The sequence below is a fragment of the Scardinius erythrophthalmus genome, assembly GCF_964197995.2.
Source record: "Scardinius erythrophthalmus genome assembly, chromosome: 12".
Classification (NCBI taxonomy): domain Eukaryota; kingdom Metazoa; phylum Chordata; class Actinopteri; order Cypriniformes; family Leuciscidae; genus Scardinius; species Scardinius erythrophthalmus.
In genome coordinates this window covers 14,489,061-14,502,282 of record NC_138232.1, presented here as the reverse complement: position 1 = coordinate 14,502,282, position 13,222 = coordinate 14,489,061, and the positions used below count along the sequence as shown (strand labels likewise).

At 37.7% G+C, this 13,222-nt stretch overlaps 1 protein-coding gene across 1 annotated transcript in view; it reads right to left on the bottom strand.

The window, feature by feature from the left end:
- The window catches only part of rgs16 (regulator of G protein signaling 16), a gene marked incomplete at its 5' end in the record, with an annotated part of 21,269 nt that extends 14,603 nt beyond the window's left edge, over window positions 1–6,666 (bottom strand). Inside the window, 3 exons of the mRNA XM_081379735.1 lie at window positions 1,374–1,540; window positions 6,397–6,458; window positions 6,566–6,666. Of these exons, the coding sequence (XP_081235861.1) occupies window positions 1,374–1,540; window positions 6,397–6,458; window positions 6,566–6,666 (330 nt within the window). The remainder of the gene's footprint in view (window positions 1–1,373; window positions 1,541–6,396; window positions 6,459–6,565) is intronic.
- Between the last annotated feature and the right edge of the window lie 6,556 nt (window positions 6,667–13,222).

Genomic DNA, 13,222 nt, shown 5'->3' with positions numbered 1-13,222 from the left:
CATGTGGACTCGTGGCCTTAAATTGCGCGTGCTCGCCTAGTGTACGAGTCCGTAGGGTGTCCCATTCTGCATTTCAGCGCTCAGAAGTGTGCTCTCTTTGGCTACGTTCACACTGCAGGCTGAAACGACCCAATTCCGATTTTTTTGCCCCTATGCGACCTGTATCTGATCTTTTCATGACAGTCTGAACGACACAGATCCGATCTTTTCAAATGCGACCCAGGCCACTTGGGTATGTGGTCCAAATCCGATACGTATCCGATCTTTTGAAATGTGACTTCAGTCTGAACGGCCAGGATGCATGTATCCGACCCGCACGTCATTGATACGCGACAAACGTCATAATTCTGCGTTGAAGTAGTCGTCGGTTTGAAAACGGACTGCATATTCGTCGAGCTGAGGTAAATCTGCCGAACGGATCGACCTCGACGAGCCCGTTAATTAAAAAAATAAATAAAAGCCCACAGCCACCATCATGATATATCCAATGTGAATAAGAGTAGACTAACGTTATGTTAACTTATTTGTGCTGATATTAGGTCAGCGGCTGCTGTCTGGCTCTTGTGTAATGGTCGCTGTGCGCGCTCGTGTGTTGTGTGTGTGTGTGTGAGTGAATCACAGTTAGTTGAAGTTTAGCTACTTCCGCAAACAACAAGTGACGTCGTTGACCGTTGAGTACTCTTCTGCGCATGCTGGTCCCTTCTGGGTCATTTCACGTTCACACAGGAGATCACAAAAGGTCGCATTTAATTGGAAATGTGAACGGCCTTGCAAAAAAATATTTTTTTTTCAAAAAATCGGAATTGAGCATTAAGCCCTGCAGTGTGAACGCAGCCTTAGTGCCCTTGATGCGGACTTCAGCGAAGCCCGCACTTTCGCACCCTCCACACGAGTTACCTACCCAGGAATCATTGCGAACGCCCAATCAGATAAATGAGGGGAGGAGTTTCGGTGGCATGATGTCATCAAGCATGTCCCAAAATACACTCTCGCGTGCCCTTGTGGACTTGAGGCCAGCGCCCATTAGGTCTACACTTACTGACGTCACCAAGTGTGAACTCGAAGGAGGTCCACAAGGCCGGAGTGTGCCATTTGGGATCCAACCTTACTATGGCGATGAACATTGCTAAAAGCCAAACCACTTTCATGGTGCCTAAAACCCAGGGTTGGCGCAAACTAAACGGAAACATACCTGGCTAATCCGGCTTCATGGTATAGGCCCCTGGAAACATTGCGTACATACAAATTGGAATGTTTTAATAATCTCTTTGCAATTACGTTATTTAGCAACATCATGAAAAGCTTTGGTGATTCAAACAAATACTGTTTGTTCAGGTGTAGTTGCTATGGTTTTATAGAAGGAGTCAACATACCTCTCTGGGTGCATGAATGTCAATAAATTCCTTGAAGATCTTACTGGCCTTAGACATCATCTTAGCAGGGGATTTGATCTTTTTATAGTCCTCACAAGCCAACCAGAACTCGATATTTTCATCACTGAACTCTGTTTTGAGGAAGGTTCTGAAAGCTGCCAAACCATCTATGAAATAAAGATGAATACGATTACAGATAAACATCTTACTTACTATATTAAAACCAATATATCTTTGTCATGTCTAATATGCCATATCTTGGCCATGCTGGCTACAGGAAATTCTTCTCAATGACACCAAGCTGCAGAAGTGTAACATGTTCCTGGGTAAACATATTTGTTGATCCTGGAACCACATTCCAATCTACCAATAAGATTTGAGGGACAAGTTTACAGTTTATGTCAAGTTTAGGCTTACAAGCATGGTTAGGTGCTTATATATCAGGGTTATTCACCTAGCATTTAGGGGTATGGGTAGGGTTACGTTTAGGGGTAGGGATAGGATTACATTTTCAGACAGGAATGTTGTTCCAGGATCAACAAAATATGTTGACCCAGGAACGCATATAATCTGTTTCAGATAAAACTGAATGCACTTTTAGCATCACTCACTGCACATTTCACTTTGAAAGGGTTGCATAATGTGCAAGAAGCAACATAATATCATTCTGCAGAAATGTCGCCTCAGGGATGTTTTTCCAATGAGCCTGGTTGGATTAAACATGTATGGTAATGATTTTATGATCATCATATGTTTTTTTTTGCTTATTTTTACCCTGAATCCTTTTTTGTGTGAGATAGACTTCTCAGTTAAAGTCCACACAAACAGCAGGGTGGGTAAATGAGACAATAGTGCTTCTCTGGAAATTCAATGAAAGGACAATCAAGAGGCAGTACAGAGGCTAAATGTTCTCCTGTTGGCTAGCGAACAAAATGTTCTCCTTTGTTGCCTCCATTGTTTTTTTTTTATAAAGTGATTTTCCGCTGAACATGTATCCTGTTAGACACAGGAAGTCATTTATATCTGAAATGCTTTTTACAGATCACGCTACCTGAAAGGGAGATTTTACACAGCATACCCTGGTAATTAATTGAAAGTGAGTGAAAGACACAGCCATAATGGTCATTGAAATACATAACATCAACAATTCATTTTACACATGGAGTACTTTTTTATCCCTGTGTGCACCAAACCCATATTAAGTGTTTGCTGTCAAAAAAGCTATATATATTTTTTTTGTTTCATCTGACCGTAGAACCTGTCCCGTTTGAAGTTCCAGTAGTGTTAGCTACTTTTCAAGCATTCTATGGACAGATGAAACAAACAAACAAAAAATAACTTTTTGACAGCAAATACTTAATATGGGTTTGGTTCATACAGGGATAAAAAGTACCCCATGTGTAAAATAAAATACTCTGCTGTATCTTTAATGCTGTGGGCCTAATTTTCTGCCAGAGGTCCTGGACATCTTGTTCAGATACATGGCATCATGGATTCGATTAAATACCAACAGATAAAAAATCAAAACCTGACAACCTCTGCTAGAAATCTTATAACGGGCCATGTTTGGATCTTCCAACAGGACAGTGATTCAAAAACAAACATCAAAATCAAAACAAAATGGGTCACTAGCCGCGTTTCCACTGTCGGGCCAGGGCCGGGCCGTGCTAGTGCGTGCCAGGGCCAGTCGTGTTTCCACTGTCACTTCCGGGGCTTGATCGGGGCTTACTCGGGGCCAACGGCCAGGATTTCTGGCCCGTCGAATACCTTGGGCCAAAGCGGGCCAGCTAGGGCTAGAGGAGTGGTTACGAACAGAGGCGGAGTTCACCTGAGTCGGGAGACGGCAGCGCCGTATGATTCTGTCAGCATTAAAGACTTTTAAAATAATTTAACTCGCGTTCATGTTTGAATGCCTTTCGTTTGTGATGCAAAAGACTATGCGTGCTAACCATTACCATAGTAAACATAGTAAACGCTTGAAGATACGCATAGTAAAAAAACATAGTGAACGCTTGAAGAAATCAGACCAATCATAAAGGCTATCACAGTCATGTTTTTATTTGATCTGGCAGTAGCCTACGTCTCGTCTCTTTATACCCGACTATCTTAAAATAAAGCAACTTTTTTTCAGGAGCTTCCTCTGTTTCTCTGACTGAAAATGTCTGTATGGGAGTCGAGAGAGTGCTAAAGCTCCTCAGGTCGTATTTTTGGTGGCATATACAGTATTTGTAGAAATTATCATTCTTTCTAAATGTGATGTAAATATGTCCTGTAACTACCAGATAAACAGAAACAGACGCGACTGAAGAAGTAAGTGTGTCCTCTTTCTTTTGTGAAATAGACCTAACGGTAATTTATTTCTGAGTGACTAATGTGCAATTTTGACATAAATTAATTCATTATGATCAATGTATCACTTTTTATTGTAAACCTGTGGTAAAACATCGATGCTTGGGTTTTAAATATTTAAGTAAACAACAAAAATGGCAGCAAACGGCCGCTTTTATCATGTTTGTTTTCAACGCTATTTCCAGTGATTTCTGATAATTTTTCTGATAAAACTTCCATTTGTTGGTGAAATGATGGGTTAGTGTGACGTTGTTCCAGAGAGGCGTGTTACGGGCGTGTTTTAGTGAAGCGCTGTGGAGCTTCTGGCCCGACAGTGGAAACGCAGGCCCGGTGCTATTAGCCCGAGGCTATTAGCCCGGCACGGCCCTTTTAAAGCCCTGGCTCGCACTGGCCCGACAGTGGAAACGCGGCTACTGAGCACAAAACCAAGCATCTGCAATGGCCATCCCAGTCCCTTGACCTGAACCCTATAGAAAATGAGTGGGCTGAACTGAAGAGAAGAAGCGCCAACATGGATCTGTGTATCTGAAGGATCTGGAGAGATTCTGTATGGAGGAATGGTCTCTGATCTCTTATCAGGTGTTCTCCAAACTCATCAGGCATTATAGGAGAAGACTCAGAGCTGTTATCTTGAAAAAAGGAGGTTGCAAAAAGTATTTAATAAAAGGGGGCAAATAATTGTTCCCAATGTGTTTTGGAGAAAGACATTTGTTTCATAATGTGATTTCCCCCCACTTTCAATTCTTTTACTTAAGGTTAGATTTTTGCATTTAAAAATAAAATAAAATATCAAAAGGATAAACAATGCAGATTTATTTTTTACAGCCATCTTTGATCATATTTACCAAGGGGGCAAATAATTCTGACCAGCACTGTATGTCTGTCACAGTTTAGGCACTTGGTTGCTTAAGTTAAAAATAACTTATCAACAAGTCTTCATTCTTGTACCCAGATATGGGTTGGGTCCCTCCTTTATTCCCAATAGGTGAACATTTAATATATGATCACTTAGGGGAAAAAGCAATAGCACAACTCTCCTCAACAAGCTGCATGATTTGATCAATGTTCATGATATAACATGTGATATGAATATGATATAACAAGGCGCATGTGGGATGAGTTCGGAATTTTAATACCTAGCATTAGGGGGTACCTCAGCTTTAGCAAATGGTTTGCTGACTTGTTTCTAAATACTACTATTGATAGATTTTAGAAGTCTTTAGCATGAACAAATGTCCTGTTAACAGCACTGAGACAGGCTATTTGTGGCACGTCTGGGGTGTCATTGCTGTGAGATTCAGGGAAAGACACACACACACACTGTTCTAATTGATGCTCGAATTAAGCCTGAGGAAATAAGGCCTGTCATTTTGTGTGCAATCGACGAGAGAAGTCACAGCCAAACGCGTGACTCACAGGGAAATGGCGCCGTTTACTTAATATGGAAAGCTTCTTACATAACTTGCTGGTGAACTTGGCTATATCATGGCTGAACTACAGTACATCCCCGTAGAAATGCAACTGAATGAAAAGACAAAGACAATTTTTTTGTAAGAATGATTTGGAGAAGTGGGGCTGGTGTACAGTGTTAAAATACACACACGCACGCGCACACACACACATATAAAAACATAATTCGCTTAAATATAGATTATAATTTATTTGTTTCAATTAAAGTTCAATTTTTTTTTTTACAGTAGCACTTTTCACAACACACAAAAGCTTTTTTAAAGCAGCTTTAAAAGAAAAGAAAATATCTTACTATTTTCATGCCTTATAATTGCATTTAGTAGAGTAGAGCTCGTTGATAGTATTGTTTATATTTTTTTACATTTTGCGACAATACAAACTATCAAAAGAAGTTGAACTACAGGGATCAACGCTAAGGATTTTTACTACTAGTTGGGCCGAATATTTACAAAAAAAAGTAATTGATAAATAAAATATGCCTATATTGTCTTCGTTGTTTTTGACCCATAACCTTAACAAATAAGGTTGTGACACAAAAAACTACTAACCTAACTCATATAAATTTTAAGTATTGTTAAAGACAATAATAAAATAAGAACAAATAATAAAATTAAGAACAACAACTACGCAAATACAATAGAACAAACATACACATAAAATAAACACTGCTTTTCATGGTTTTCAGGTAAGTCTAATAGTAATTTTCACATTTTCAGGTAGAGAAAATGAATAATCAGATGTAAAATAGCACTGCATAGTCTTCTTCACTGTATAAAATAAATATAGATGAATCCTTATTAAAGTTACAAAAGTTATTCAGTCAAGAGCAGTAAATGTTTTTTTATCTTTTTTGTTTGATTAACATTACAAGACAGCAGGTTTATTAGGCTGCTGTCACTTTAAGAGATGCACGATCCAATATACTGTAAATCATGCGTTTTATTTCTCAACTGTTTATGTTCACTTAAGACATAACAGACTATGTTTACTAGGATACTCGCCGAGACTGGCCTTTTTGATGTAATTTTGTGTGAATATGCCCATTGAAGCGTAAGAAGGCTTGAAAGAGAGCTCAATTCAGCATTCACACGCTGTCTGAGAATCGGCTTTCTGGGCGCACACTTCGAATGCCCCAACTGAAGAATAACGCAAATAAGCTCAATAATTCAGACACATAAACTTTATCATGAATAGTGTGACTTACATTTATTGGACAGCAGAGCATCAAATGAATCTGCCCATCTGGTCACTTCATCATTGGATAACCTGAGACGGCCAAGGATACATGATCAGGTTCAGTTATGAGACAGTTATGAGACAGCTAATTAAATATTTTCCTTTTTTTTTTCTTGAGGGAACAACAAATTACTCACTTCAAGTATCTTGTGGACCTCTCCTGAGCGGGAGGCAGGAATTCTGAAAAATCGCTGCATGAGTCTGATTTGTTAGACAGGCACCCTAGTCTAGTTTTCATGGCCCTGAAAAAAAAAGAAGAAAAGGATAAAAGCAATCTTAAATAACAAGAGATTAACAGCTGTCAATGACATTAGTGTATTCATAAGAGACCGGTGATTATTTATTTTTAGAACATAACAAATTACTGATAATAATGACAACAGCTCAGGTGTGCATAATAGCCCGTCTGATTAGATTGCATTGATGCTCACAGATGCATTATACAACACACCATTGCAATGTTCACTAATTATCTGGAGATGTGGATTCACTGTATTGTAAACATGAATATTCTTTCAAAATGGGAATCATTGAAATGCAACAGCGCACCTGGCCCTAAAAAAGGCATTATCATGAATTCTGTATGTATATTTACATCATAGAAGAATCAATCAGGGCCGAGAGTGAGAGAGCGAGAGAAAGAGAGATACTCACATTTACTCTTACATGATAAACTATAAGATAAATGGATACTCACTGAATGTCCTTGCAATGCAATTTCTTCCAGTCAAGTGAGGAGTTGATTTGCCTGTGAACATGATAAAGATTTAAACGTATATATACTACTCATCAGTGAGCATATTTTTCTAATTACTATTCCCAAGGCTCACAATTACTAGAATGCCAGATGCCACCTTTTCCCTTGATGCAATATAAAACATTTGGACCAACATAAGACTCATGTATTTTGCTTTTGTTATTGCACCTGCAGTTCCAGGCACGTTCAGTTCTTCCAAAGGAACATTTCCAAAAAGTGAATAAATAAAATGTCACTCTCTTACCATTTCAATCCACAAAGCTGATGCAACCTATTGCTTTCACATGTAGTTATTTTTAATTGGAAACACTGCATGGAATTGACCATTCTTTTTCTGAAGGATCATGATTTCCTGACACAGAAAATAGGCATGAGTAATTCCTCTCAACATGCATAAAAAAACCATGAGAACAGGATTTTGTGTTATTGTACACTTTGATGGGAATCAGAAAAGCCACTGGTTTGTCTACCACGGATATTATGAAAGAGGAGGTATATTCCATGGTATATTTTAATCTGTGTGCTTGCATGGTTAGCTTTAGTAGTTCTTGACATAAAAAGCAATTTCATTGTGTCAAGTATCACATTTCTGTTTATTTTTGTTTTGTTGTATTCATTATTGAATATTTTCCTGTTTCTGATAATTGCTAAATGGAGTGCAAGGAAATAATGACATAATTTATTATTATTTCTCAACCCTGTTTTCGTATCTTTTTTCATTTGACTAATTAAAAAGTTTAGGGATCAAATCTAAATGTGCTGAAGTAAAGTGAATTATTTTATAGTGCTTCCATTACTGAATATCTTTTTCAAGCAGGGTGAAATAAATAAATAACATGAGCCCCCTTGTGTTTTAACCATATGTCCCTTCTAAAGCATCACAGAAATGATCAGTTTCTAATTGCAGCCTGACAAACAATACGAAAATTCTCACAAGATTGGAATATTTTAGTGATTCACTGGATGCTTGAGGCTTATTCTTCATTTCCTTGCACTGGATGAGAACACGTGCCATGCTATTTATAAAATGCTCTGACGAATCTATCTAGGCAGGGAGAAGCCAGTTCATGTTCTATCCATGCATGCAGCACAAATGGAGCTACAGGGAGCTAAATAAAAGATACTCTGATGTTTCACCCTTATAAAATCACCATGAGATGCCCAAAGAAATAAAAACATAGCTAACATTCTCCTTCCGTTTTTGTGAGTGCTCGGAATTTAATATTCTCAATTTCTCTTTGATGTAGGAATCTGAGTTTCTGTGCTGAGTAATTTCATAGTTGTGGTGGGTCCCGTCTCACTTCAAATGGAATGTTAATGGGTTGCAGTGAAACTCCCAAATGCTGAATTTTAGTCTGTTTAGTTAAGCATACACTGCTGGAAATGCAGCTCATAGCAGGACAGCATAATCACAAAACTAAAAGCTTATAATATAATATAATATAATATAATATAATATAATATAATATAATATAATATAATATAATATAATATAATATAATATAATATAGGCTAATACACTATAATATAGGCTAATTTAACTGTCACGATCATGCCTTGTTTCATTATATTTTGTTCTGTTTAGTTTCATTTTCACTGTCTTTGCCTGAGTTCTCCTTTGTTACCATGGCTTATGCTTGCTAGGCCAGTAGTTGGCGATGTCACTTTGTAAAGAAACACTACGTGCCTATAAATTAAACACGTAATACTTATGCCCATGACATCACAGTTTTCACAAATTTGCATTTTTGTAATTACAAAAAAAAAACAAACAAAAAAAAAAAAAAAACTACAGTACACTGAGACAATAACAGTGTTTTTTTCAAGAACATGCACTTTGGAATCCATTTTCAAAAGTTTGTGATTTCAGGCCCCCAAAACACTATTGTTGTGGAAATGAACGGCCAAAACGCATAAAAACTAGTTGAAAACGGTGTTGTGTAAATGCCCTAAGCCCTCAGCTTTCAACGGTTAAGTTGTAGTGTTTTTCTAGTTCTCTGCGTTTATTTTTTCTTCTTTTTCTTCTTTTTTTTGTGTGTGTGTGTGTGTGTGTGTGTGTCGGGGGGGGGGGGGGGGATTATAGGCTACTATACAACGCTGTGACAATAATGTAATATAAAACTTTATTTTGATGGTCCCTTGTGAACATTCTGTTGACTATAAGTAACTTTGCAACTACATGTCAGCTAAGTCTCATTAGAGTATTAGTAGACTGTCTGCTTAATATCTGCTATCGCTTTATTGTGATGCTCCTCCTCCAACAGACATTCTACTGACTAGGAACTTTGCAAGTACGTCAACTTATTCTGACCCTAGCCCTACCAATCTATTAATACTCTACTAACACTCTAATGAGAGTTAAAAAATCACTTTGGGCTAATCAATGATAATTCAGTAACGTGAAAACTGGCACATTGATTTTTATGGTCCCCTTACAGATAACTGAAAAGAACTCATGAAAAGTGCCCCATACCCTAATGCTCAGTAGAACATGTGAAGGTCCCTGTAGTGTTACTGTCTGATGGAGCTCAGTGAGATGTCAGGCTTCCCGCTGAGGCTCCTCTACCCACTATCAATTTGCTATGCCATCTGATCTTCAACCCTCGCTCTTGCTATTTTTAAATTCCAAGCTCTTTGGTCGTCCATGTTAAAAAAATAATGTACTTGCTTTTACCAGCCTTAAATTAGTTTTGCTTTCCACATACTGGAATAAACAAGGTGAATTTTTAACCTTTAGAGTGCCTAAGATTTAAAATATTTTAAAGTTCTCCAGCAATGCTTACAGACAACATATGCTGACTCATGTATAATAAATTGCTTGTGATGTTCCTCATTTGTCAAGTCACTTAGGATGAAAGCATCTGTTGAATGATTAAATGTAAATGTTGTTGTGATAAACTATGGTCTCCTAGCCTGACCAAGCTGGTTTCCAAGACCAATTATCTTAAAAGTGCTAAAAAAAAAAACATAAAAACAGACCAGGAGGCCACTTAACCACCTTAGGCTGAACTAAGCTGTTTTTTTTTCCCCAGCATGTTGTAATCCACTAAAAGAACATTTCTCTTAGGGGTTTGTGGGAGTGAGGGTTTAGCTCCTGTTTTAGAAAGGTGCATCTGTGCCCCAGAGACACTACCTTCATTTACACCCTGCTTCACACTTTGCCATGACAGTTGCAAGGTAATGCCTGGCTACAGCCCGCCAACGTTTCTTTCCCTTCTATTTTTGTCAATGCCCTTTCCTCTTTGAGGTCCTCACCTATGTAACGTGATGGCTACTGTCTCCTCAAATCACATTCGGTCCAACAAAACTCTGAAGTTAAGGTCACCGTTACTTTATTTAGATATCTTCAAAATAGCAAGGCCTGTTTGACTTTTCTATGATAAATTATTTCATGTGATTTGATGTTGTACACATTATGCAGAAAATTGAGAATAAGTGCTCCTTATCGGTGTGAGGTCTCATTAAATCTGGGACAGAAAGACATCTGTTTGAAAAAGGTTAGCACATAGTGGCTATTCTGGGAAATGGGACATAATTCAGACAAATTGGATAGAACTGCAATTGTGTGAATGTGGTACGAACAATAAGCATTAGCACAATTACATGAGGAACACTTTTTCTCAAATGCCACTGTCTGGTTTTAATATATTCCTTCTCTCTTTGCTGACAGGCCCAATACAAAGACCCCAACATTTAGTTCAACATACCTTGGTAGAACTTTATAATAAATTATGGTACTAAGTCATTAAAAAAAAAATTATATCATCTGCTTTTTCTACACTTATTTTCAAGGAAATTAATGACAACATTATTTAAACATTGTAAACATTATTTAAACATTCTCATAAAATGAGAATGATACACTCCTGTTGAAAATATATATATATAAAATTCAACAAAATATTTAACAAATGAACATGTAAAAATGGTGTGGGTGAGGGTGGGGGGTGTTAAACTTTGTCAGTGACAGGTATTTAAATTCTGTGGAAATCTGCAAAGCTTTTTGTGTATGCAGATCAAGTGGGACTAGATTGTGCATAATCGATTATTAACATAAATAAAACTAAACATCCATTAAAAAAGACATTTATTCGATTTTTCAACTATTTGAAAGTGCATTAACTAAAACAGACATGCTACATCCGTCATGTTGTCATTATCATGTGACCTACCAGCGTCAGTGACGTCGCTTCACTTCCATTCATAAACCGTCTCCTGTGGCCTCATGGGATAGTAAAGTGTCCATCGTATGTACATTTCAGAATCTCGCCTGAAGTAGAAGGTCATCCGGGTATTTTTTGCCTACTGTTTTTCAAATACTATAAATTCGGACATACTACTCTGTTGGCGTACTATTTTTCGCATACAATATAGTAGGGAAGTATTCATTTTTGGACACAGCGTACTGTATGTTTTGATCATCGCTCTGAATCAGATCTGCTTGTAGTCTTTGACCAAAAAAAGTGTTTTTCTCAGCTTTTTTCTCAAAATGTTGCTTTACGAAACTTACCCACATTCAAGTATTGATAAAAAAAATGCATTAAGCTAGAATAAAACATTATTCTTTTTTTCCCCCGTTTAAAATCGTGTTTTTAAACGGGTGTGTTCTGTGTTCTTTCTTTTGATATATTGCCTGTTCACAACAAAATATTCTGGGGGCCATGATAATTTTGTGATAATGATAATGATAAATGATAATGATAAAAATGCTGGCTGTGGCTGGCAACTTTAAAAAATTAATAAAAAAACGCTGGTAGGGAAAGAGTTAATTAATGAATGCCAATATGTCTGATGCATGCCAACATATTATAATAACATGCATTAGTTTAGTTAGATTAGTTATCCATACCTCAAGTGTTTCTGCTAAGAAACTCCCCGTTGGAATTGATAAACATCCCACATAAAGTTACAAGTCTCTTCATATTTATGTGCATTGTGCAACTACAATTTCACCATTTCAAAGATTGATAAATCTCTGCTAAATGTAAAATGTAAATGATTATAACATCCATGCAGAGAATGGATGCTGTTGTTGAGTCTGTACAGCAAAATGAAACGTATCTCCAGTGTGTCTTAAAAAGAGCAGTGGGTGGTGAGTGTGGATGCTTCAAAGTCTCTCCTCATCTCTGTCACTTCCCCTCGCTGACATTTACAAACCTACAAAGCCCTCACAGTTACTGCTGGAGAGATGGATTAGCTGCCCAATCCCTTCAACAAACAGTTTTCATTGTGCATGTCAGAAAATTAAAATGGTGTAGTTTAAGTAATTGATATGACATATTATAATTTGATTATACAGTATAACTCAAATAAAATTAATGTTCTGTATGTTTTTTCTGTGAATGAAAAATAAAAATAAATCAGCATCCACGGAAACACGTTTACGTCCACAAAAGAACACTGGCAACATCATAAAAAATTAAAAAATATCACAAACTGCAGTTTCCATCATTTATAAATGTTACAATGTGAAAGCCAAATAGATGATCTGTTTTTCTTAGTTGCACCCAATTCCCTACACAAGACATGACAGAAGGACAGATGGTGAGAACTGTGCGCTATGACAAATATCCTAGACACACAAAGCCAGTGTGAGCAGCAACTTATGCAACAATCGATCAGTGATATGAATATGGAGCCTTTACCTTTACAGTTCACTGCCGTTGATGGCAGCTCTTTGATTCAGGATGGAGACGCTGCTTTATCCGATGGGTTTAACGTGGCTCTGTTCTAGTGTAGAGATATCTACTGTTGCCCACATGTAGCAATCATCACACAGCGTGTTCATCGGTGTGAAAGCGTGAGGGAGCGATGAACGGGAGAGAGAGAGAGAGAGAGAGAGAGAGAGAGAGAGAGGAGGGAGAGAGATGAGACGAGAGGGGAGAAAAATAAGCAGAGGGAGAGGCTTTGTCAACACACTGGTCTCTCTGGAGATTCAAAGGGCATTACTATGCCGTTTTGTTTTGCTCCGTCTAGGCTTTTCACTGTCATGTTTGTGTTGCGAGGTCTCTCGCTGTCAAACTGTTATTCTGCATGG